Raw genomic sequence first — 25246 nt, 5'->3', positions numbered from 1 at the left:
TTATTACTATTACAATATTCCACCATCTGCTATCTGCAGTGTCTCCAGCCCCATGCAGGACACCATCAGTACGCTGAGCAGACCCCAATGTGTGACGGAGAGATATCGTAGGTCCTTCCTTCCTGCTGCTGTCAGACTGTTTAACAACCAGCACTGCCCCCCCCCATCTCGGCATCAATAATAATAATTAATGTTTTTATATACTATATAATCTTTATATATATGAACAATGTGCACTACCATTCCCCATCACTGTACAATCTGTTGCCCATGTGCAACTGCTGCTGCTAATATTGTGTTATCTGTTTGTGGGTTCTTGTACAGTGTTTATATTTATTATTTATTATTTTCCTCCTCTTACTGTTATTCTCTATCACTCTGCTGCTGTTTGTGGGACAAATAAAGGAATATCTTATCTATCTGGGCCTTTTAGAAGTCACTTGTCTCTATATGGGCTGCTTCCGGTGTGTAACTCTCGTGGTATCGCGAGAGTTGGCGAGAGCAACAGAGAAGAAGCTAGCAGCTAGCTAACATCAACTGTCCGGTGAACCGCCGCCATGAACGTCCCGTCTACCGTCCGATGAGTTCCCAGTGAGTCCGGACTTTATCGATATGGATCTGAACGCGGTGAATCGATCTCCCAGAGAGGAGGGCGAGCTGGAAGACGGAGAGATCTGCGACGATGAGACCGAGGAGAGTGTGCCGATCCGGCGGGGGGATGGTAGCAGGCCGGGCCGCGGCGCTCCTCCGCGGCCTCGCAAACCTCACCAGCATCCGCACAACATGTTGCCCCACCCGGGCCACCCGGGCCACCCGGGCCACCCCGGCCACCCGCCGCCAGAGTTCCGCCTCATGCGGCCGTACAACCGCGGCCCTTTCCCGCTGAGCCACCGACAGCAGTGCGGGCCGAGCGGGCCCGACCGGCCTCCAGCTCCCTCTCCTCCGCCGCTGCCGCCGCCGCCGCCGGGACTCGGGCCTCACGGCGAGCCGAGCCCGAGAACCAGCTTCTGGGAGCGGAGCCACGGTGCCCTGGGCCGGTTCAGACACCGGGCCATGCCGAACGGTGGACGCGGGAGTTGGAGCCGAGCCAGTCGGGGTGGAAACAACAGAGGTCCCCCCGGTCGTTACGGGCCCGGAGAGAGTCACAGCTCCCCCTCCAGAAAACGTATCCTTCACCCGGGACACTGATTCAATTACCGACATTCCGAGATGATAACCAGATATACACCTGTACGCCCAACCCTCACCTGTACACACTATAGAGTATATCACAGCACAGGTGTGTGTCAGTATATCACAGTACAGGTGTGTGTGAGTATATCACAGTACAGGTGTGTGTGAGTATATCACAGTACAGGTGTGTGTGAGTATATCACAGTACAGGTGTGTGTGAGTATATCACAGTACAGGTGTGTGTCAGTATATCACAGTACAGGTGTGTGTGAGTATATCACAGTACAGGTGTGTGTGAGTATATCACAGTACAGGTGTGTGTGAGTATATCACAGTACAGGTGTGTCAGTATATCACAGTACAGGTGTGTCAGTATATCACAGTATATCACAGCACAGGTGTGTCAGTATATCACAGTACAGGTGTGTCAGTATATCACAGTACAGGTGTGTCAGTATATCACAGTACAGGTGTGTCAGTAGGGTGTATATCACAGTTAGGGTTGCAAAATTCCAGGAATTTTCAAAGTTGGAAACTTTCCATGTGAATAAACGGGAATTAATGTGAATAAACTGGATATTTTTAATATTGCTTGTTATAATACCGTTAGTCTATAACAGGGAACTTACATGTAGTTGAAAAGAAACATCTTGCAGGATAATCTCACTTAAAACAACCTGATTTAATGCAGCTTCAGTTGAATGTCCTCTTTATATTCGTCAATGACATGCACACACGCAGTAATCAGCATAGGCTACTACATACTTGCCAACATTTATTTTTTAAAATATGGGAGTTTTTTTTTGTTTTGGGGCGGGGGGGTTAATACATAACCCATTGCTATTAACCTATTTGGGTTAATTGTATTGTACGCATATAACATAACCATAGCCATAGTAAATCAAAGGCAGCATGCTGGCTACCATCATATGTTAAGCTAAAGGTCAATGGTTTGGGCTACTACTTATGGTGCTATCCGTTTGTCTCGTAAATCCCCCGCCTGAGTTGCTCTGACGCGAGAACGTGACGTAATTACCCGGCTTGTACCACTTATAGCGTTCTAGTTGTCTTTGGGCGTTACGAGTCAGAGAGAACATGGACGCCCCCAGTGCAGCAGCTGTGTTGTTAGGGGCCACCAGGAGCCTCCAGGGGCCCCCCGGGGCCTCCAGGAACCTCCAGGGGCCTCCAGGGGCAGGCTAGTGTTATTGTTAGCTACATTAGCCTATTTAGCAAACCAGCTCAGAAACCAACCTTTACATTGTATTGAACTCACAGTAACACGGTGCAATGCATAAACTGGTGACCGGACTAAAGCAGCAATGTAAACAGTGTGTAGGAGAATTTAAAGTCGACATTAAAACGACCAACGTAGCACAAATACAAAGAAAATACATCTCAATATTGTATGAATTACCCAACTTTTCCAGTTAATTCTCCTAAATTCCCATTATTTCCAGTAATTCCCATGAAAGTTTCCAAATTCGAATGTTTCCAAAATTCCCCAGCTTATCTCTCCATGGAAGGTTTCCGGAAATTTACCGGAAACTTTCTGCCCCTTTGCAACCCTAATCACACTACAGGTGTGTCAATTCAATTCAATTTTATTTGTATAGCGCCAATTCATAACAGAAGTTATCTCAGGACACTTTTCAAATAGAGCAGGTCTAGACCGAACTCTTTAACATTAATTACAGAGACCCAACAGTACCACCATGAGCAAGACCTTGGAGACAAGGGCAAGGAAACACTGCCTGTTAAAAGGCAGAAACCTAGGACAGATCCTCCGGCTCTAGGTGGGTGGTCGTCTGTCTCGACCAGTTGGGGTGAGAGAGAGAGAGAGAGAGACAGACAGACAGACAGACAGACAGGTGCACAGCAACAACAGTATTGGCAATGGCAGTCTAGCAGGACCATGGCAGGAGGCTCCACCAGGATCGATAAGAACCTGCGAGACGAGAAAGCACAAGAACTCCGGGGAAGAAGTGAAGTTAGTAACATGCATTAATGGGACATGAATGAGTGCAGAAAGAGAGAGGAAGAGAGGAGCTCAGTGCACCATGGGAAATCCCCCGATAGTCTAGGCCTATAGCAGCATAACTAAGGGATGGTTCAGGACTCACCTGATCCAGCCCTAACTATAAGCTTTATCAAAGAGGAATGTCTTAAGCCTACTCTTGAATGTGGTGAGGGTGTCTGCCTCCCGAACCACAACTGGAAGCTGGTTCCACAGGAGAGGAGCTTGGTAACTGAAGGCTCTGGCTCCTGTTCTACTTTTTAGAGACTATAGGAACCACAAGTAGCCCAGCATTCAGAGAACGTAGTGTTCTAGTGGGGTAATAGGGTACTATGAGCTCTTTAAGATATGAAGGGGCCTGACCATGAAGAGCTTTATAGGTGAGGAGGAGGATTTTCAATTCAATTCTACATTTTACAGGGAGCCAATGCAGAGAAGCTAGTACAGGAGAGATGTGATCTCTTTTTAGTTCCTGTAGTACTCGTGCTGCAGCGTTCTGAATTAATTGGAGCGTTTTAATGGACTTATTGGGGCAACCTGATAATAAAGAGTTGCAGTAATCCGCCTTGAAGTAACAAATGCATGGTTGTTTTTGCATCTGTCTGTATAGGATGTGTCTAATTTTTCTAATATCACGTAAATGAAAGAAGGCAGTCCTAGAGGTCTGCTTTATGTGGGAGTTAAAAGACAAATCCTGATCAAAGATAACTCCAAGATTCCTGACAGTGGTGCTAGAGGCCAGTTAATGCCATCTAGAGTAACTATATCTTTAGACAGTGAGTCTCTAAGGTTTTTGGGGCCAAGAACAAGAATTTCATTGTTTAACATCAGAAAATTGCAGCTCATCCAGGACTTTATGTCCTTAAGACATGTTTGTAATTTAGATAATTGATTAATTTCATTGGGCTTGATTGATAGATATAACTGCGTATCATCTGCATAACAGTGAAAGTTAATGGAGTGATTCCTAATAATGTTGCCTAAAAGGATCATATATAAAGTAAATAGTATTGGTCCAAGTACAGAACCTTGTGGACCTCCATGACTAACTGTAGTATTTATTGAAGATTCATCGTTAACATGTACAAACTGCGAGCGATCTGATAAATATGACTTAAACCAGCTTAGTGCGGTTCCTTTAATGCCAATTTGATGCTCAAGTCTCTGTAAAAGAATATTATGGTCAATGGTGTCAAATGCAGCACTAAGATCTAATAATACAAGTACAGAGACAAGTCAGTAGTGTATATCACAGTACAGGTGTGTCAGTAGTTTCTACAGTCAGCTCTTTGAGGATGTCTGACCAACAAATAATTGCTTAATCCATGATATCGACAGATCATGTAAATAATTGTGAGTTGTGGTCCCGAATATTAGATGGATTCGGGTCTGTGGGTCAGACAAAACAAGAAATGGTGATGAACTCAATTTTCTTTCTTTACAGACTAATTGATGAATTGACTAATTGATTATTAGTAGCTGTACGTTCTTTAACATGTGACCTCAGAGAAACCTCAGGGCAGGAACCAGACCAGGAAACCAGCTCACAGTGTTCAAACCAAACCAGAGAACAGTGTTGACGAGTCCTTCGAGGACCTCCTGTCCAAGTATAAGCAGATCCAGCTGGAGCTGGAGTGCATCCGAAAAGAGGAGACCATGGCTCTGGAGCCCAAAGACTCCCCCGCCAGAGACCAGACCCCAGACCCCAACGCCGCCAGTATTGCAGAGACCAAACCAGTACCCCAACAACCCGTTCCCAGTCCGGAGGAAGCGTCTGAGCTGGAGATGGCGGAGAAGAAAGTGTTCCAGGCGTTCAACATCAAACCTCTCCGCTATAAACTGCCCGTCCCCGTCAACCTGGACGAGCTGAAGAGGAAGTGGGAGGAGCAGGAGACGGGAGGCGACACTGGGGAGCAGGGTGAGAACAAATACTCAATAATCAATGTTTCTCTGAAGGTTTCTGATAATCAGTTCATCATTTACATTATTTTAATAGAATCATAAACATGTTCATTGTTGAGTAGCTTTCACAGTATGCAGCATAGTGAGCTTTTAATGTGGAAGGTTGCAGTATGGTGAGCTTTTATTGTAGAAAGTTGTTAATAGAATCATAAACAAGGTTATTGCTGAGTAGCTTTCACAGATTATGTATAAAAAAGTGAAAATAGAACAGCAATCACAGATATATAACCAAACAATAAAATTGTGGTTTCACTTCCTGTGTGTCCAGAAGGAGTAGAAGAAGAAGACAGAAGAACAGCAGCTGGAGCAGAAACGGAACAAAGAGCCAGTGAAGAAGACGTGGAGGTGAAGAAGACGTGTCCCTGCTGCAGCGAAGAGACGGACAAAGATGAGAAAACCATAAAGACGTGTTCGTGTCGGAGAGAATCGTCGGCGTCTAGCGAAGACTCGCTCGTCTCTCCTGACAAGGTGGGACAGACGTAACCAGAACTATATCAAGAGATCAATAGATCAGTGTGTCCGTTCTTTTTACCACAGCTGTGTACAGAAGAAACTCCACTTGGGACCAATTATTCCAATTATTAGTCCTTTATTTAGTTTTTAAGTTGAAAAGACTAAAGCTGCCCCTGACTAAAGATTTCTGTATGTTTCTGATATTACTGTATTGATTATAATCAATAACAAAAACAGCGGCAGTGATGGATAACAGTTACTTACTACTTGTATGTGTCTCTGAGCAGCCGGTGGTGAAGGTGGAGGAAGAGGAGCTGTCGGAGCTGCAGCTGCGTCTCCTCGCTCTGCAGTCGGCCAGTAAGAAGTGGCAGCAGAAGGAGCAGCAGGTGATGAAGAAGAGCAAAGACCGGATCACTAAAGTGGTCCAGGAGAAGAGCTCCAGCTCTGGAGCCGCTCTGCCCAGCAGGCAGAGGGTCACCACCAGGTCGGCCTCTGCTGCTGCTGCCACCGCTGCTGCTGCCACCGCTGCTGCCGCCGCTACAGACAGGAGCAGAACCAGGTCCAAGCCACTGGTGAGGGACCGAGACAGAACCAAGACTGGCCCCAGACCTCCAGACAGAGAAAGAGAGAGGCTCAAACCGGGTCCTAAACCTGGTCCCAAACCTCCGCTGGAGAGAGGCAGAGCTCCAGGAAAACCGCACATGGCCAAAAAGATGATCAGTCCAGGTGAGAGGGTTGGACAGGTTCACACTGTGGTAGGATCAGTATCAGTGTGATGATGATGATGATGATGATGATAATGGTGCTCTTCCTCTCAGGCTCGGCAGCGAAGCAGGCATTCAGGAAGCAGCAGCTGAGGACGTGGAAGCTGCAGCAGCAAAGAGAGCAGGAGGAGAAACGTCGACAGGAAGAGGAAGAGCGCCGCAAACGAGAGGACGAAATCCGCAGGATCCGCGATCTGTCCAACCAGGACGAGCAGTACAACCGCTTCATGAAGCTGGTGGGAGGGAAGACGATGACACGCAGCAAAGTAGGAGCACGAACAGTGGATTTATTATAAAAGGAGAAAATCAAGCTGTTGTCTTTTAGTGTCTGATTAAAAACATTGAGTTTACTGAGAGTCCAGAGAGTTCCGGGGGACCTGGACATTTACAGACTAGTTTTCCTTCATGGAAACAGCTGGAAATTGATTTAAATATCATTTATCAATTATCCTGGAAGTAATTTGTTGTCCTGGAACGTTTAGATTTTAATTTAGCCGCTCAGTCAGATCTACAGAAACCTGGTTATTAAATGTAGATAGAAGCAGAGCATGTGCAGAAAAGGATGCTGGGTAATGACACAAAAATCTGTTCATATTAAAATGTAGTTAATAACTTTTTTTTGAATGTGAACAATCAAAAAACAAAAGAGCAATCATTAATCAAAACACCACAGAAGAAGAGTTAAAGTGATAGGAAGTCTGTTGTATCCCTGTCCTTCAGTCCAGAGACCGGGAACACAGGAAGTCTGCAGGTAAACAAGGTCTGGATGCCTCAGGGAACCTCTACCAGTATGACAACTATGACGAGGTGGCGATGGACACGGACAGCGAGACCAGTTCACCAGGTGAGCTTTTATTGTGGAAGGCTGCAGTATAGGTGAGCTTTTATTGTGGAAGGTTGTAGTATAGGTGAGCTTTTATTGTGGAAGGTTGTCATTGATTTATGTAATGACTGTGTTTCAGTACCGTCACCGACACATGAGCAGCTTCCGGCAGACGATCCAGGATGTCTTCCTCAGGTGTGTCTTTATGTCTCCGACTCTCATCACTTTGGAATGGTACGCCCCCCGCCTCTGTAATGATCTGTAATGATCAACAATCTGATGCTTATTTCGATGCATTTAAAAATATAAACTATGTAATAATATTTTCCTTTGTATCTGATGATAAAACAGTTGATTTGGTTTTAATCTTTTAAAGGAAGAGATGAACAATGTAGTTATTTTACTATTTACATTAAAATGGAGAAAAAGTTTTACTTCCTGCAACATTTTCAAAGTAAAAGCGTTTTGTTCCTGTAATAGAGCCTTTGGTTCCTCTGTTCCCCCGCAGCCGTTCCTCTCCCCCATGCTGTCTGGCATTCCTCCTCCGCCTCCACCCCTCCCTCCTCCACCAGACGAGCTGGAGCCTCCTCCCAAGCCTCCCTTTGCAGATGAGGAAGAGGAGGAGGAGATGCTGCTGAGGGAGACCTGTCTGATGTCTATGGCCAACAAGAGAGTGTCAGCAACTGAGGTTAGTGTGCTACAGTGACAGCAGGCGGGAGTGAAGATAAATCCACTTTTTAATCTCAAAAGTTGTGAACTTGTGTAAACGTCTCCAGATCAGATCAGAATCTGGTGGACTTCCTCCAGAAGCTGCTGCTTTTCAATCTTATCCCTCTAAATATTGATCTATCTATTGGTTCCTGTCTGTAGGAGAAGAGCTCCAGTGGTCCTCCATCTCCCAGCTGTCCCCCTCCTGCCGGTGTCCAGCAGCCCACCAGAGGAAACCTGAGCACCGTCAGCCTGAACACGGTGTCTCAGTCCAGAACCAGCAAGTTCACCAGAGGACACCACAGTGTCAGAGCTCCACTGGTGGTGAGAACCTGCTCGTCTTCATCAGTCTGCTTTAATGACCTGTTAATAACAGGTCATGGATCAGTGCAGAGTCTCACTGTCTGTCTCCCTGTCTGTCTCCATCCAGCTGCCCAGACACAAGTCTGTGGTGGTTTCTCTCAACGACTCAGATGACAGCGACTCTGATATGGATGCCTGCAGCTCATCACAAGTGGCATTTGGAGGACTGGAGTTCATGATCAAAGAGGCCCGAAGGACGGTCGAGGTGCGTCCATCTTCTGTCTCTGCTGCACACACACAAAATATTACCAAATATTACCAAATATTCCAGTCTGCACAATGAGACTGGAATGAAAGGAGTCGACTTTGGCTGCTCTGTCACCTCCCTCAGAAGGACCACCTGCTTTTAGAGCTGCAACAATTAATCAGTTAATCAATTAGGTGATAACACGATCCCACGTGTCCTGGAAACATGGAAATGTAGAGACTAGTTTTCCAGTCATAGAAACACCTGGGAATTGATTAAAACTTAATGATTAAAAATTGTTACTGTCAGCAGTTGTGAGCGACTGCTGAAAAGTCCTGGGAAATGATTTGTTAAAGAGCGGGAACCGTCTCTGTCTGACTCTTCCAGGCAGCGAAGCCTAAAGCAGCGTCGGGATCAGAGAAGGAGAACAACCCGGTCAGAACTCCAGAAGCTCTTCCTGAAGCCAAGAAGGCCGAATACCGTCTGCTCAAAGAGGAAATAGCCAGGTAGATAAAATCACTACAACCTCACTGTAACTGCTGCGGTTGTGTCTTTACAATGTAAAACATCTGACTTCTGACTGCTGCTGTAGACTACAATATAAAACCTCTTTACAATATAATATAAAAATATATTTGTGTGTGTTTCAGCCGGGAGAAGCAGAAGATGTTGAAGGATCAGGTTCTGAGCACTCGGAGCTCCAGCTCTCCTGCTGGTTCTGATCCTGGTCTGGATTCATCGGCTGTAGAGCTGAAACGGAGTGAGGCAGAGCAGAGACTGCACAAACACAGGTCAGCAAACACTGTTAATATATACAGACCTTATTATAAAAGTTCAGTCTTACAGTATGAATCCAATCCACAGTCCATAAATCTGCTTAGTAAACAGATAAACAACAGATTCATAACTTTAGAATAGGAGCTATTTATTTCATTCAGTGTGTTTAGGATGGTTCCAACAGGTGGGTGGTTAGTGAGAAAATGTCCCAAATCTGAATAATTAACTTCATATTTATATAAAACAGTGTAAAAACTAGTGAAGTGCAGTTGTTACTGTTGTGTTGTAGTGTAAGTTGTTATTGTAGTGTTGTAGTGTAGTGTAGTGCAGTTGTTACTTTAGCGTTGTAGTGTAGTGCAGTTGTTACTGTAGTGTAGTAGTGCAGTGTAGTGTAGTAGTGCAGTGTAGTGTTGTAGTGCAGTTGTTACTGTAGTGTTGTAGTGTAGTGCAGTTGTTACTGTAGTGTTGTAGTGCAGTGCAGTTGTTACTGTAGTGTTGTAATGTAGTGCAGTTGTTACTGTAGTGTTGTAATGTAGTGCAGTTGTTACTGTAGTGTTGTAATGTAGTGCAGTTGTTACTGTAGTCTTGTAGTGTGGTGCAGTGTAGTGCAGTTGTTACTGTAGTGTTGTAGTGCAGTGCAGTTGTTACTGTAGTGTTGTAGTGTAGTGCAGTTGTTACTGTAGTGTTGTAGTGTAGTGCAGTTGTGACTGTAGTGTTGTAGTGTAGTGCAGTTGTTACTGTAGTGTTGTAATGTAGTGCAGTTGTTACTGTAGGGTTGTAGTGTGGTGCAGTGTAGTGCAGTTGTTACTGTAGTGTTGTAGTGCAGTTGTTACTGTAGTGTTGTAGTGCAGTTGTTACTGTAGTGTTGTAGTGCAGTTGTGACTGTAGTGTTGTAGTGTAGTGCAGTTATTACTGTAGTGTTGTAGTGTGGTGCAGTGTAGTGCAGTTGTTACTGTAGTGTTGTAATGTAGTGCAGTTGTTACTGTAGTGTTTTAATGTAGTGCATTTGTTACTGTAGTGTTGTAATGTAGTGCAGTTGTTACTGTAGTGTTGTAATGTAGTGCAGTTGTTACTGTAGTGTTGTAATGTAGTGCAGTTGTTACTGTAGTCTTGTAGTGTGGTGCAGTGTAGTGCAGTTGTTACTGTAGTGTTGTAGTGCAGTGCAGTTGTTACTGTAGTGTTGTAGTGTAGTGCAGTTGTTACTGTAGTGTTGTAGTGTAGTGCAGTTGTGACTGTAGTGTTGTAGTGTAGTGCAGTTGTTACTGTAGTGTTGTAGTGTGGTGCAGTTGTTACTGTAGTGTTGTAATGTAGTGCAGTTGTTACTGTAGTGTTGTAGTGCAGTGCAGTTGTTACTGTAGTGTTGTAGTGTAGTGCAGTTGTTACTGTAGTGTTGTAGTGTGGTGCAGTGTAGTGCAGTTGTTACTGTAGTGTTGTAGTGCAGTTGTTACTGTAGTGTTGTAGTGCAGTTGTTACTGTAGTGTTGTAGTGCAGTTGTGACTGTAGTGTTGTAGTGTAGTGCAGTTATTACTGTAGTGTTGTAGTGTAGTGCAGTCGTTACTGTAGTGTTGTAATGTAGTGCAGTTGTTACTGTAGTCTTGTAGTGTGGTGCAGTGTAGTGCAGTTGTTACTGTAGTGTTGTAATGTAGTGCAGTTGTTACTGTAGTGTTGTAATGTAGTGCAGTTGTTACTGTAGTGTTTTAATGTAGTGCATTTGTTACTGTAGTGTTGTAATGTAGTGCAGTTGTTACTGTAGTGTTGTAATGTAGTGCAGTTGTTACTGTTGTGTTGTAGTGCAGTGTACAGCATTATGTGGGTTCAGTATAGTGAATCAGTGAGTGTCTCTCAGGGAGCTGCTGCAGAGGGACGAGGCCGTCCTCAGACACCTGCTGCAGCAGGAGCTGAAGAAGAGGGAGTCCCTGAAGGCAGCAGAGGGGAAGGTGGCCAAACTGAGAGAGCAGCTGCAGGCCTCAGAGAAGATCGTCAGCGCCAACAGGACCCTGCTCAAGAAGCTGCAGGAACAGGTGAGTTTTTTATTTATTCCCACATTCATGAGCAGGTTGGTGGTCCTAACAGTGTTCAGTTGTGCGTGTTAGATTGTGAGATTTGTTACACAACACATAATGATAATAATTACTCATTAATCATTATTATTAATTACTTAATAATACATATCGTTTACATTAATGACAGGTCATACTATCAGATGACCACCAGGGGTCAGTGCATGAACACGTTAAACACTAACATCAACAAGGAGAAAGTCATGTGACTGAGCTCGACTGTCCCTGTGGGTCGGGACCCCCGATAGCAGTCGCAAGGTGTTCTTTATCTGCACGGGTACAATAAAACTGTACACAAATATACACACAGTAGGCCTGTCTCTCGCATTTAGTTCATTTCTGTGCAGAAATCCTAATGAAATTGTCATTTTGGATATTTTGATGATTATTTAAGAACCGAGTATTCACAGAGCCTTCACTCTCTGATAAACAGCCTGGAAACGTACGCAGGTAAAACAACAAGCATCAGGGAGACTAAAACACTAAATCTGTCTGAAAAGAAGCCTATTAAGTCTGTGATTGTTACAAATAATAAAAACTCACCTGTTTAAATATCCTCAGGTGCACCGTGTTGAACATCGAGTGTCCATAAAGAAGAGCATGGCGGTGAGGCTGGAGCAGGAGCTGAACCAGGCTCAGCTGTCTGCAGGCAGAGGATCCAAACGCAGGACAGACTCCAACCAGACGCTGGTGAGCTTCCCTCCTCTGACTCTTCTTCTGCGCGCTGCTTTATACTGAGAGACCATGGATCAGTTATTGATTATCTGACCCCAGCTCATGTCTGCGCTGACAAGGCCGATAAACAGAAGATCCTGAAACCAGCTGCTGCCGGTCAGAGCTTTCCACAGTGAACACGTGTTTACGAGAGAGCGTGAGCCTCAGCACGATTCACCTGTTGGATCATTTTCATCCTGTAGACACGTTCACAAAAACAAGCAACCAGCTGGCTTTAGAACAATGTAACAGATCCATAAATATAACAATATAATGCATATAGGTGTTTCCTGTTTATAGCCTCCTGTGTCCCACTGGAAGCTGTGGATATTCACAGGGTTCATGGTCTGATAAGCTGTGTGAGCCTCTGCCCACAGAGGAGACACAGACCGGATTAAACCAACAGAACACAGAATTATCTGTCTGGATCATTTTCAGTAAAACAACCACAGTTCTGAGGATTGATGTTGTACTCTGTTACCTTTCTACTGCTCTGTTCATTGAAGCTATCATAAAGGGAACATCACTAACATGGGTAGTTCTGACCTGTTGATAACAAAGATAGGGTTGTAAGCTAACTCATACACTGTTAGCTTAGCTTTCACCCAATTAGAGTTGTGTGTGTGCAGTCTGCTAGCATTAGTCGCTAGTTAGCATGATTTATTAGCCTTGCAGCACCAGTTCAGAATCAGGTTTATTGGCAAATAGCGATTTGACTTATTAAGTTGGTTGAAACAAATAAAGATAAAAATAGAGACAATGAAAAGACATGATAATACAAATATATAAAGAGAATATAACAGGTGAGACATAATGATATTTCAATGTGCAAACACATTGTTATTTTAAACATTAGTATCAGTGCATCCCTAAATATCTATATATTATGATATTTATATTTCATTTCCTATAAATTCTTCACAATAAAAGTCCCTGGTTATTTGTTATTCAAAGCTTTTATTTTGAAATGTTGGGTTTATTTTGTTAAAAGCGCCCTGTGGCTGCAGCAGGAAGCTCAGACAGTAGAGGGCTGATGCCTTGAAGTAAATGGCGGACAGGTACAGTGTATTAAGGTGTGTGCAGCACTGACTGTCCTTTTGTCCCCCCTCAGCCCAATAAGCTGCAGCGCTTGGACGGCGCCCCCCGCGGGTCAGAGCGCCACTTTGCGGAGCTGATCGCACAGAAGCAGCGTCTGCAGCAGTTGGAGTCAGAGTATGCCCTCAAGATCCAGCAACTGAAGGAGGCTCAGGCCCTGCGCAACAAAGGGGTCCCCTCAGAACCCCCCACAGAGCCTCCGCTACGAGCCTCCACCCCTCCTGACCCTCGGGTCCAGATCCCTCCTCCTCCCTCCGCCTCCTTCCCTCTGCCTCAGCCCTCACTGCACGACCTCACCCAGGACAAACTAACCCTGGACAGCGAGGACGTCCCCGAGGCCGACGACCATGAACCAGAACCTAAACCCGCCGCTGCCACCAACGCCACTAAAGGGGGCCGCCGGCACTCCTTCCGTCAGTCCAACAGCACGAAACCCAACCTGGAGCAGCCGAGCTCCACTCCTGCTAAAGACAGCAGCTCCTCCAAACCCGCCAAGACCTCCCCCAGCTCCAGACCTCCTGCAGAGATGTTTGCAGGTCTGGACCTGGACGCTCTGAGGCTGAGGTACCAGCAGCAGCCCCGGTTGGGAGAGCTGCTGCTGAGGGAGCTGCACAGGGCAGGACAACAGGTGGACAGCCCCCCACCTGCACAGGTGAGCCAGGTACTGCAGGCCTGAAAGTGAAAGCACCGAGTTCACTTACTAAAAATCATCTTATTTGTGTTTTTATATTGTAGTTCATGTTTTAAATTAGTTTATCTCGACTTTGTGTCTGTGTGTGTTGTCTCTCAGGTGCTGTCAGTGGAGGTGGACGCAACCAGCAGCCAATCAGGGAGCTCAGAGCTGAAGCCGGTTCCCTTTGGATCATATCACAGCCCCCTGCTGGTCTTCAGGTCATACAGGTACTAGATCATACTACAGAGGCCCTGAGGGGACACACAGGGAGGGGTTTATCTAAACTACTTTTACTTTCTCTTACAATACCTGAACCAGAACTTTGTAATACTGGACCAGAATGCAGCTCCGACTAACTGTGGATCAGAGGAAAGACGTGTGTGTGTGTGTGTGTGTGTGTGTGTGTGTGTGTGTGTGTGTGTGTGTGTGTGTGTGTGTGTGTGTGTGTGTGTGTGTGTGTGTGTGTGTGTGTGTGTGTGTGTGTGTGTGTGTGTGTGTGTGTGTGTGTGTGTGTGTGTGTGTGTGTGTGTGTGTGTGTGTGTCCTGGAACATCTGAATGGTTGATTAGCCTGAGCTAACAATCAGAGGGCAGCTGTGCCTCAGGAGGTTGGCGGTTCCAGTCCCGCCTTCTCCTGCTGCATGTTGAAATGTCCTGGAGCAAGATACTGAACCCCCAAACTGCTCCTGATGCGAACCCACTATGAATGAAGGGATCCGGCTGCTGTTGAGCGGGAACCCTGTCTCAGTATCAGAGGACCTGAGGGTCCTGGTTCATCCTGATAAACAAATTAGTCAGATAATACGAGCTGGTGTCTGATCAATACTGTCTGTGTCTCAGGTTCAGTCCGTTCTACAGGACCAAGGAGAAGTTGTCTCTGAGCTCTGTGACCTACAGCAACTCCATCCAACCCAGGAAGTGTTTCTGTCGCTTCGACCTGATGGGAACCTGCAACGACGACGACTGCAGTTGGTGAGAACTTAAACACAGTGCAGTTGAATTATTTCCCTGATTAATAAAAGGACTGAGTGTAGTGAGAGACCACAACCTCCCACAGTGAGCTGAACATTCCTGATTATTATCAACAAAGTCATTCAAGCTCATTTTCCCTTAGACATCAAGTTCAGTTCAGTTTTATTTGAACACAAGTGATCTCAGGAGAGATCTGTAGCTTCCCCTGTTTAACAGGTAAAATCACTAACAAAGCCAAATGAAAGGGAAAGCTTTATATGAAACTGGGGATAAACACAACTTCACAGATTACAGGCCTGATTCCTTACTTTCCCAATTCCCCAACATACTGACCCAGGTCAACACTAATAGAGTTAATAGAAGACATTACTGACTGTATAGATGTGGGCTGTGTCTCATTCCGCATACTTCCCTCAGTACACTGCTAATGTGCACTGACCACTTACTGCTGTAGTGCCCACTTTCGATGGTTAGTATTGTCCTAAAAGGAACACTTACGTTAAAACACTTACCGGAAATGACGAGAGGGATGAGCTTGACAAACGTGACAAACGCAACACACGTGAATGCGATTTTCCTTGCCGGCTTTTGTTTACAAACATTTTTCTGCACGTTCATTTACCACTTAGTTCACAGCATGTGGAAACTACGTTGCCTCCGACGCCAAAACTCGCCAAAAATTATGTCGGCTTCAGTCAGTGAGGCACATGTAAGTGATGCATTAGACAACAGTACAATGTCTCGTATTACCACCATTACTTACATTTATACGCTTGAGGTGTCGAACTTGTCATCGCAGCTCGGCTGCCACGGCTGAGAGGTCTGCCATTATTTCAAATTTTGAAAAACTTGCTGACGTCCCTGATCTCTCCCCTTCCGCTTTGTAGTCAAGATGGCGTCTGTTCAGTGCAACTAGGGTCCATCATTCCACACTGAATTTTTTGACTGTTTTTAGGGGGTCATCCAGGTACTTTCAGTGCACTGACTTTTTGTGTTATCTACACTATATACTTAAAACTAAGTGTTGAAAGTTTGCAAGTAGGCGGAGTGAGACACAGCCAAAGTCTGCCAAAGTCCCTATGATGAGAAACTTCTCTAATAATAACTTGTCTCCCTCTGCAGGCAGCACATGAGGAACTGCACTCTGACCCCAAACCAGCTGTTCCAGGACCTCCTGTCCTACAACCTGCCGCTGATCGGCTGTTCTGAGAGCAGCTCGGACGAAGACGTCAGCATGGCCACAGGTTGGTTTCAGATTCATATATTCAACTCTAATACTAACCCTAACCCTCGTATATTCAACCCTAACCTAAATTCTTCAAACTATCATAACAATCTGTAATTGTGTTGCCGTGTTACTGATTGCCGTGCTACTGATCGCCGTATCACAGTGTTACTGATCGCCGTGCTACCGATCGCTGTGTCACCGTGTTACTGAGCTGTTGGAACTGAGCTCTCTGGGTCTTTTGTAGAGAAATACATGAAGAAGCTGTTCGGCACAAACAAAGACCGGATGGGAGTGGACCAGAAGGCCGTCCTCCTCGTCAGCAAAGTCAACGAAAGCAAACGACACGGTTGGTGAACGTTATTATTATATTATTATTATTATTATATTATTATCACCATCAGCACTGTCAGACTGAACTCTTGGTCCCTGCAGTCCCTCCGTTCACCACCTGTAAGGACACCAGGAGGTGGAGGCTGAAGCCGACGGCACAGAGCGGCTGCAGCGCCGAGGACGACAGTGAGGACGAGACAGCGGCTGGAAGCACGGTGGCCGGGAGACACGGTGAGGAAGAGTTTCATCAAACAATTCAAATATAGCAAAGACAGTAAAACACTGTGTAAATGTGTGTTTGTGTTAATGTGTGTTTGTCTTAATGTGTGGTTGATCTGCGTACAGACGTGTGCTCCAGGACCAGCCTGTCCGCTCTGGACGTGTGCGTCACATCAGAGGACAAACGTTATTTCGTCAGTGAGACAGATGACATATCAAACCTGGAGACCAGCGTCCTGGAGAGTCCCGGAGACACTCAGCTGTGGATCAAGCTGGCCTTCAAATACCTGAACCAGAATGAGACGTGAGTCCTCGGCTGACAGATAGTCTCCTCTGTGAGGACAGACTCTGATGTCTGTGTGTGTCTGTAGGTCTGCAGCAGAGTGTCTGGAAGCGGCCTTGAACACGCTGTCTCGCGCTCTGGAGACCAACTGTGACAACCCGGAGGTGTGGAGCCACTACCTGTCCCTGTTCTCCAGACGGGGCAGCAGGGAGGAGGTCCAGGAGATGTGTGAGATGGCTGTGGAGCACGCACCCGACTACCAAGTGTGGTGGAACGTAAGTCCACTGTCTGTTCTGTCTGTACTGTCTGTTCTGTCTGTACTGTCTGTACTGTCTGTTCTGTCTGTTCTGTCTGTTCTGTCTGTACTGTCTGTACTGTCTGTTCTCTGGTTCTTCCATTGAGCCGCATTAAGTTCTGATATTAATGTAAAGTTGTTTCCTCAGTATTTGAACCTAGAGAGCTCTTTTGAGGGGAAGGATTATGTCTGTGAGCGTCTGCTGCAGTTTCTGCTGTCTGAGTCGTCTCCTGCCGTCTCAGAGCGACGTTCCTTCCAGCTGATGGAGGCTCTGCTCTACAGGGTGGAACTCAACCTGTTCACAGGACGCATGGAGAGCGCCCTGGCCATCCTACAGGTGAGCCACACAGCTGTGGTTTGTGATTCGTTACACTGCCAATCAATCGATTATACATCAGGAATAATCTGTGTATGCGCAGAACGCCTTGAAGTCTGCCCACGACAGGAGTATCGCCGAGCACCTGACCGCCACTGACCGCGCTCTGCTCTGGCTCTCCTACATACACCTAACGGAGTTCGACCGGCTGCCGTCCGGCTTGTTCAACCCGGCGGAGTCCGGTCCGTCCAGACTGGTTAGCAGAGAGTCCTTCCTGCTGCCCTGGACGAGCCCGCAGGACGTCAGCACGCCGCTCGACATCCTTGTCGCTCTCTTCCAAGGTAGGAGAGTCAATTATTATATTAACAACAATTAAATGTCTGCCCTCTGTCTGCCCTCTGTCTGCCCTCTGTCTGCCCTCTGTCTGCCCTCCCTGATATTTCTTTGTGTGAGGAGTTCATATCAGTTTGTACTTTGTCTCCTCAGACGCCATCCATCAGTGCAGTGACGAGTCTCTGTCCCAGAGTGAGAGGACGCTGGCCTGCCTGCCTCTTCACACCAACCTCATCTTCCTCAACAAACTGCTGCAGAGGTGAGCTCTTCCTCTTGCTCCTCTTTCTCCGGCTGCTCCTATTCCTCCTTATAGCTGATAAACAGGTTTATAGCAGGGTATTAACAGGTTATAGCTTATAAACGGGTTTATAGCAGGGTATTAACAGGTTTATAGCAGGGTATTAACAGGTTTATAGCAGGGTATTAACAGGTTTATAGCAGGGTATTAACAGGTTTATAGCTTTATAAACGGGTTTAGGGTTTATAGAGTTAAGGGGTTTATAGCAGCTACGGGGTTTATAGAGCGTTTAACGGGGTTTATAGAGGTATTACGGTTTATAGAGTATTAGGTTTATAGCAAGGTGGGTTTGGGTTTATAGAGTATTAAGGGGTTTATAGCAGGGTATTAACGGGGTTTATAGCAGGGTATTAACGGGTTTATAGCAGGGTATTAACGGGTTTATAGCAGGTTAGCTCATAAACAGGTTTATAGCAGGGTATTAACGGGGTTTATAGCAGCTTATTAACGGGGTTTATAGCAGCTTATTAACGGGGTTTATAGCAGCTTATTAACGGGGTTTATAGCAGCTTATTAACGGGGTTTATAGCAGCTTATTAACGGGGTTTATAGCAGCGTATTAACGGGGTTTATAGCAGCGTATTAACGGGGTTTATAGCAGCTTATTAACGGGGTTTATAGCAGCGTATTAACGGGGTTTATAGCAGGGTATTAACGGGGTTTATAGCAGGGTATTAACGGGGTTTATAGCAGGGTATTAACGGGGTTTATAGCAGGGTATTAACAGGTTTATAGCAGGGTATTAACGGGGTTTATAGCAGGGTATTAACGGGGTTTATAGCAGGGTATTAACGGGGTTTATAGCAGCTTATTAGGGTTTTAGCGTTTGGGTTTATAGCAGGGTATTACTTATAGTTATAACGGGGTTTATAGCAGGGTATTAACAGGTTTATAGCAGGGTATTAACAGGTTATAGCTTATAAACGGGTTTATAGCAGGGTATTAACAGGTTTATAGCAGGGTATTAACAGGTTTATAGCAGGGTATTAACAGGTTTATAGCTTATAAACGGGTTTATAGCAGGGTATTAACAGGTTTATAGCAGGGTATTAACAGGTTTATAGCAGGGTATTAACGGGGTTTATAGCAGCTTATTAACGGGGTTTATAGCAGGGTATTAACAGGTTTATAGCAGCTTATTAACGGGGTTTATAGCAGCTTATTAACGAGGTTTATAGCAGCGTATTAACGGGGTTTATAGCAGCGTATTAACGGGGTTTATAGCAGCGTATTAACGGGGTTTATAGCAGGGTATTAACGGGGTTTATAGCAGGGTATTAACGGGGTTTATAGCAGCGTATTAACGGGGTTTATAGCAGGGTATTAACAGGTTTATAGCAGGGTATTAACGGGGTTTATAGCAGGGTATTAACGGGGTTTATAGCAGGGTATTAACGGGGTTTATAGCAGGGTATTAACGGGGTTTATAGCAGGGTATTAACGGGTTTATAGCAGGGTATTAACAGGTTTATAGCTTATAAACGGGTTTATAGCAGGGTATTAACAGGTTTATAGCTCATAAACAGGTTTATAGCAGGGTATTAACGGGGTTTATAGCAGCTTATTAACGGGGTTTATAGCAGCTTATTAACGGGGTTTATAGCAGCTTATTAACGGGGTTTATAGCAGGGTATTAACGGGGTTTATAGCAGCTTATTAACGGGGTTTATAGCAGCTTATTAACGGGGTTTATAGCAGGGTATTAACGGGGTTTATAGCAGCTTATTAACGGGGTTTATAGCAGGGTATTAACGGGGTTTATAGCAGCTTATTAACGGGGTTTATAGCAGCTTATTAACGGGTTTATAGCAGCTTATTAACGGGTTTATAGCAGGGTATTAACGGGGTTTATAGCAGCTTATTAACGGGGTTTATAGCAGGGTATTAACGGGTTTATAGCAGGGTATTAACGGGTTTATAGCAGGGTATTAACGGGGTTTATAGCAGCTTATTAACGGGGTTTATAGCAGGGTATTAACGGGTTTATAGCAGCGTATTAACGGGGTTTATAGCAGGGTATTAACAGGTTTATAGCGTATTAACAGGTTTATAGCAGGGTATTAACGGGGTTTATAGCAGCTTATTAACGGGGTTTATAGCAGCTTATTAACGGGGTTTATAGCAGGGTATTAACGGGGTTTATAGCAGCTTATTAACGGGGTTTATAGCAGGGTATTAACGGGGTTTATAGCAGCTTATTAACGGGGTTTATAGCAGGGTATTAACGGGGTTTATACCAGGGTATTAACGGGGTTTATAGCAGCTTATTAACGGGGTTTATAGCAGCGTATTAACGGGGTTTATAGCAGCGTATTAACACGGTTTATAGCAGCGTATTAACAAGTTTATAGCTGTATATTAGAGTTGGGGACAGCTTTATTTAAAGTTGACGTCGTTGTCTCCTGCAGGTTCGATGAGGGTGTTGTTCTGTGTGAGTCTCTGCTGGAGTTTCGTCCCGAGTCCTGCACCCTGAGAGACTCTCTGGCCGACCTCCACATCAGCAAAGGAAATGCAGATCAGGCGGTCAGCATGTGGCTTCATGCTCTGGCCGAGTGTCCCAACAACGCAGAGGTCTTCTATCACTCCTGCAAGTTCCTCATGGCCCAGGTCAGCTCGTGGGAACTGAACCAACAATGAGATTAATTCAGAATGGAACCGCATGTTGTTTCTCAATACCCTTCAGATCAGACAGTAAACCTCCCACATCTGCAGCTACTGTTAAAGTTCAATGTGATATTTTGTGTTGTCTGACAGGAGAAGTCGAGCGCCATTGCTCCTCTGTTCAGAGGATTTATCCTCAGTCTCTGTGAGGATGAACAGAGTCAGAAGAAACCTGTGGATGTCCTGCGGTACGTCAGTTTGTGGTTGTGATCTCTGTGTGATAAATGAACACATTGAGGACTGTTGTTGTTTTCTCCCGTCAGACACATCCTTGGTTTCCCCACCGAGGAGCTGCTGAGAGGTCCCGTCATCAAGGAGCTTCAGGAGCAGCTTGGTCCCCAGATGCCTTACCTCCACCTCATCCACTGGTGGGTTTCAAGTTTATAGATGCTTTTATTCCTCACAGGTTGAACAGAAATATCCAGAGTATGGATTAGAATGACATTAATCAATCACATTATAAAGCAGCTGTCGGCCTCGCTGTATCTGCTGGCTGACTGTTAGCTAACGTAGCATTAGCAGTCCATTCAGCATTTACCATCCCAACGCGTTTACTGACATTTAAATCAGATAATGGATAATGTAACACTGTAATCGCACAGTCTTTAAATTCTTGTCTACAGTTCTAAATTAAAATGTGAGGCGCCTCCTGCGAGGGGAGAGGTGGGGTAAAGGAACAGGTTAATGTGAGCTTCTGAACAATGTAAATGGCTGATGAAAGCATTTATCTGCATTTCAGCATCATTCTGAGTTTAAAATTAATTTTGAGCATTAGGATCTGAAACAGATGTTAACTGTGGTAAAGTTCCCTGTGAAACCCATATTCCACATACACTCTGTCGGTTGCAGTCGCTGGCAGTGGCTGCACGGCTCCGTGGAGGAGACGGTGGACGCCTTCGAGAGAGCGCTGGGGTCGTCCATGCAGCTGGAAGAGCTTCACAAACTGTGGATGGAGTGAGTGTTTAAACTCTGAAGTCATTAATACACAGTCTGAGCCAATCAGAGTGCCTCATTAAACCTGTCTGTGTCTGCAGTTACCTGCTGTACAGCTGCAGTCAGCAGGCTCGCAGTCCGGCACACACTCAGTCCAAACTGTTCTCAGACCTGGTCCAGCGCTGTCTGAGCACCGTCCCGTCTCGGCTGGAGGTCCCATTCAACCCGGCAGAGTTCTGGACCTGCTACCGCTTCCACAACAAGGCAAGACTCTGAGTGTTTGTGGGTCAGAGGTCAGAGTGCGCGGCGGGGAGAGGAGACATTACATTGTGATGATTATTTGATTTGTGTCTCCAGGTGGTGACTCTGTACCTGAGCTGTCTGCCACAGTCCCAGCATGCACTGGTGCTGGAGAGACTGAGCTACGCCATGCCTAACAACTCTGAACTGAGCCTAAGGTACACACACACACACACACACACACAGTGTGGTCGGCAGCAGACAGACAGGTCTCTGACTGCAGTCTGTGTCTCAGGTTGCTGCATCAGGAGTGGCTGGACGGGAACCTTGAACACCTGAAGTTTCAGGCCAGGATGCTGAGCAGTACCTCTCCAAAGTGTCTGGCCAACTGGAGAATGTGAGTGCAAGAAAAGCCCAAAGTAATGAGGCTGTAACCGTGGGAGCGCTGCCAGATAAAGCTGGAGCTCTGTGTGTGTTTGCTGATGGATGTAGGACAGTGTGGTCCAATAAAGACAGCCACAGTAGTTCCAGAAGTGAAGCTGACCGGCTGTTTGTTTCTCGGCAGAGCGATCGCTGTGGAGAGGGAACTAAAGGAGCGATCTGAGGTGAGTTAGTGATGGAGGCCATGTGACAACAACAGGAAGTGTAGTCCTCATCTTTGCAACTACAGACAGGTGTCACTCTGTTGTACAACCAGTAACAATGAATGAAGTTTGGCAGGAAGTGATTATTGTTACTGAACCTGATTTCTTCTTCTGCAGGTTTTTATCAGCAATAATGTGTAAAGTGGATGTTTGTTGTTGTTTGTTCTAAACCTCTGCCTTCATTCCACACTTTGTTTTGTTTTTGTTAGTTTGGTTCAGTCTTACTGACACAGTGCTGCCATCTGGTGTTTGTTTCTTTTATTTTATATGATTTCTTTTTTAGGTGCGACTTCTCTATCAGCAGGCCCTCCTCAACCTTCCACTGTGTGCTGCCCTGTGGAAACATGTAATTGCCCCCCTTCACTTTCTCTGTAACACGCATGCCAACACATAACAGTCACTTCACGTGTCTCAGGCCCCTCCAGCTCTGATTCTAGTCCCATGTTGATGTTTATTCCTCCTCCCCGAAGCAGCTCGCTGTCGGCCCCAGCGCTGTCGGCCCCAGCGCTGTCGGCCCCGCCCGGCGCTGTCGGCCCTGCCCGGCGCTGTCGGACGCTGTACTCTGATCACTAAACACAGCATTTTGTAGGTTAACACAGAGGAAATGGTTAATATAGCAAATGATGCTAACTAGTATCATAAAGATTCAGATTTATTTTTATTTTTTATAGTTATTTTTTTGGCCTTTTCATTGCCTTTATTTGATAGGGACAGCCAAAGATGGACAGGAGAGGGGGGTAGATAGAGAGGGGATGACACGCAGCAAGGGGCCGCAGGTCAGGTTCGAACCCTGGGCCGCTGCAGCAAGGACTCAGCCTCAGTACACGGGTCGCCAGCTCTACCCACTGAGCTAACCGGGCGCCCGAAGCTGCAGATTTAAAGTCCCTCATGTCTGTTGCTACGGTGACACACTGAGGCAGAGCTGCAGATGATATTATTATTATTATTATTATTATTATTGGAGACAAAGGGTAAACAGAGGTCTCGAGTGTCACCTGAAGACACCTGAAGTGACACAATGTTTACATCACACCTGGATACAGACGTTCACTTGCTGCCCTCCCCTGCCCTCTCCTCCCCCCTCCCAACCTCCCCCCCCTTGCAGCGCCTGCTGTTTGAGGCAGCAGAAGGAGGAGGACAGGTGGACAGACTGAGGAGGCTGTTGGACAGGTGTCAGCAGGTGGGAGTCAGTCTCAGTGAGTGAGCTCAGACAGAAGACGTCCGTCAGCGACACAATAAACTCAAATCAGAATCAATAAATCAATCAGCTGTAGATGATTGAGTAAGGGCAGACAGATGAGACGAGGTAAGACAGACGTCTCCTCTCCTCCCCCCCACCTCCTCCTCCAGGACTCGTCCTTAAATCACGTCTGTACGTAAGTATCAGCTGCTGAGTGACGCTGTTCAATTCATGTCCTCCTGTTTTTGTTTCTGTCACTTTTCATTTTCAGTTCCTCCTTTTTGTTTTTAATTTTCCTCAGGGGGGGGGATGGACCGGGGTGTCTCACTGTGGTGTTTGCCCCCCCCTCCCCCTCCCTCCCTGTAGTGATGCTGCACATTGTCTTTCTTTGTCTCTGAGGAAAAACAAGACTTTTATTTTGTTAATCTTTTTGGATATGGATCTGTGATTGGAGCACAGCCGCCGCCTCGTTAGTGTTTTCTATTCATCCGATCTGAATGTGAGAGAGAAAGAGAGAGAGAAAGAAAGAGAGAGAGAAAGAGAGAGAGAGAGAGAGAGAGAAACTGCCACAGAGACTGATCCAGATCCAGACCAGCACCGCTGTTAGAGACAGTCAGGACCTCACTAACGAGCTCTCATGTGCAATTTGTCTTTTTTCTTTTTGTCCAATTCTCCATTTATTGATTAAATATATTGATTAAAGAGTATTATTAGCAAGGAGAGGAGAGAAGTCCTTCCACTGTTGTTTTTTTTTATATGTTGGATTTAAATGTTATTAAATTATTTTCTAAAGAGAGCAAATGTCTCCTGAGTCTTTATTGTGTCTCCAGAGTCTTAATGTGGACTGAACCGGCCTCCCAACAAACAATAAAATATATTTTATACAATGAAACAAATATAAATCTGTATTGAACAGTAATATGTCTGTACCTGAGAGATCATCATCATCATCATCAGGGACTCTTCTTTACTCCAGTCTGAATCAGTGGTTTAGGAACAGGGTCTGTCGGGGGGGCTGCTCTGTCTTCTGTTATCGGTACTTTACAAATAAAACTGAACTGAAATTGAATATTTGAACACATTTTATTGATTGTAATTTATATTGATCTTACACTGATTTTTGATTGACTATAAAGACTATTATCCTAATACCTAAAAATAAATTAACTGTCCTCTCAGACTGGGTTAGGTCCCCCCCCACTAGGGGTCGCCAAACCTTCACAGGCCTTCATATTCAGGGCTGATCACGGTGTATATTATTGATCTGATCACAGTGTATATTATTGATCTGATCACAGTGTATATTGATCTGATCACAGTGTATATTATAATCTGATCACAGTGTACACTAGCAGAGCTTCAGTCTGATCCACAGCTTCATCCTGCATCAGAAAGCAAACAGCTGATAGAACAATGAGAAAACAGTGAATCAGAAAGAAGAAGATTAAGTCTGATTTTTAAAAATTATGTTTAAAAAAATATCCGGAAAACATTGAAAGATTGGAACCAGTGCTCGAATGTGTCGCTGACATTACACCGTTTGACTGCAA

The 25246-nt window shown here is 45.4% G+C and overlaps 2 protein-coding genes across 5 annotated transcripts in view; one reads left to right on the top strand and one right to left on the bottom strand.

Annotated features, from left to right (window-relative positions):
• LOC127352651 (uncharacterized) overlaps window positions 1-25246 on the bottom strand; it is a 221359-nt gene that overhangs the window by 146626 nt on the left and 49487 nt on the right. The window contains exon 2 of one of the 4 annotated variants that reach the window (XR_007881149.1): window positions 3119-3370. The exons of 2 other annotated variants lie outside the window; for them this stretch is intronic. Coding sequence is in view for 1 of the 2 variants with exons in the window: in XM_051381218.1 (XP_051237178.1) it covers window positions 3283-3370 (88 nt within the window). In the remaining variant the exon portion in view is untranslated. Of the gene's footprint in view, window positions 1-2762; window positions 3371-25246 lie in introns of those variants that run through there. One more of the 4 variants, XM_051381218.1, reaches the window with a different exon arrangement.
• On the top strand, window positions 494-24497 carry LOC127352657 (zinc finger C3H1 domain-containing protein). Its single transcript, XM_051381226.1, has 35 exons — window positions 494-1165; window positions 4695-5105; window positions 5418-5617; window positions 5890-6328; window positions 6421-6632; window positions 7087-7210; window positions 7329-7423; window positions 7698-7877; window positions 8060-8221; window positions 8328-8465; window positions 8835-8953; window positions 9098-9238; window positions 11071-11245; window positions 11846-11974; window positions 13110-13745; window positions 13884-13993; window positions 14605-14736; window positions 15859-15980; window positions 16209-16310; window positions 16397-16525; window positions 16640-16817; window positions 16885-17071; window positions 17240-17428; window positions 17511-17748; window positions 17894-17999; window positions 20447-20645; window positions 20793-20887; window positions 20963-21067; window positions 21549-21653; window positions 21734-21896; window positions 21990-22090; window positions 22168-22269; window positions 22438-22477; window positions 22800-22862; window positions 23622-24497. The coding sequence occupies exons 1-35, from the start codon at window positions 613-615 to the stop codon at window positions 23718-23720; spliced, it is 6279 nt and encodes a 2092-aa protein (XP_051237186.1). The 5' UTR covers window positions 494-612; the 3' UTR covers window positions 23721-24497.

The sequence above is a fragment of the Dicentrarchus labrax genome, unplaced genomic scaffold, assembly GCF_905237075.1.
Source record: "Dicentrarchus labrax unplaced genomic scaffold, dlabrax2021, whole genome shotgun sequence".
NCBI classification, from domain to species: Eukaryota; Metazoa; Chordata; class Actinopteri; family Moronidae; genus Dicentrarchus; species Dicentrarchus labrax.
This window is presented reverse-complemented; position numbering and strand designations above follow the sequence as displayed.

Coding starts and splice junctions, on each gene's coding strand:
- LOC127352657 (XM_051381226.1), top strand. CDS start 613: ATGGATCTGAACGCGGTGAATCGATCTCCCAGAGAGGAGGGCGAGCTG. Junction 7,424..7,697: donor ACTCTCATCACTTTGGAATG/GTACGCCCCCCG, acceptor GTTCCCCCGCAG/CCGTTCCTCTCCCCCATGCT. Junction 11,246..11,845: donor TCAAGAAGCTGCAGGAACAG/GTGAGTTTTTTA, acceptor AAATATCCTCAG/GTGCACCGTGTTGAACATCG.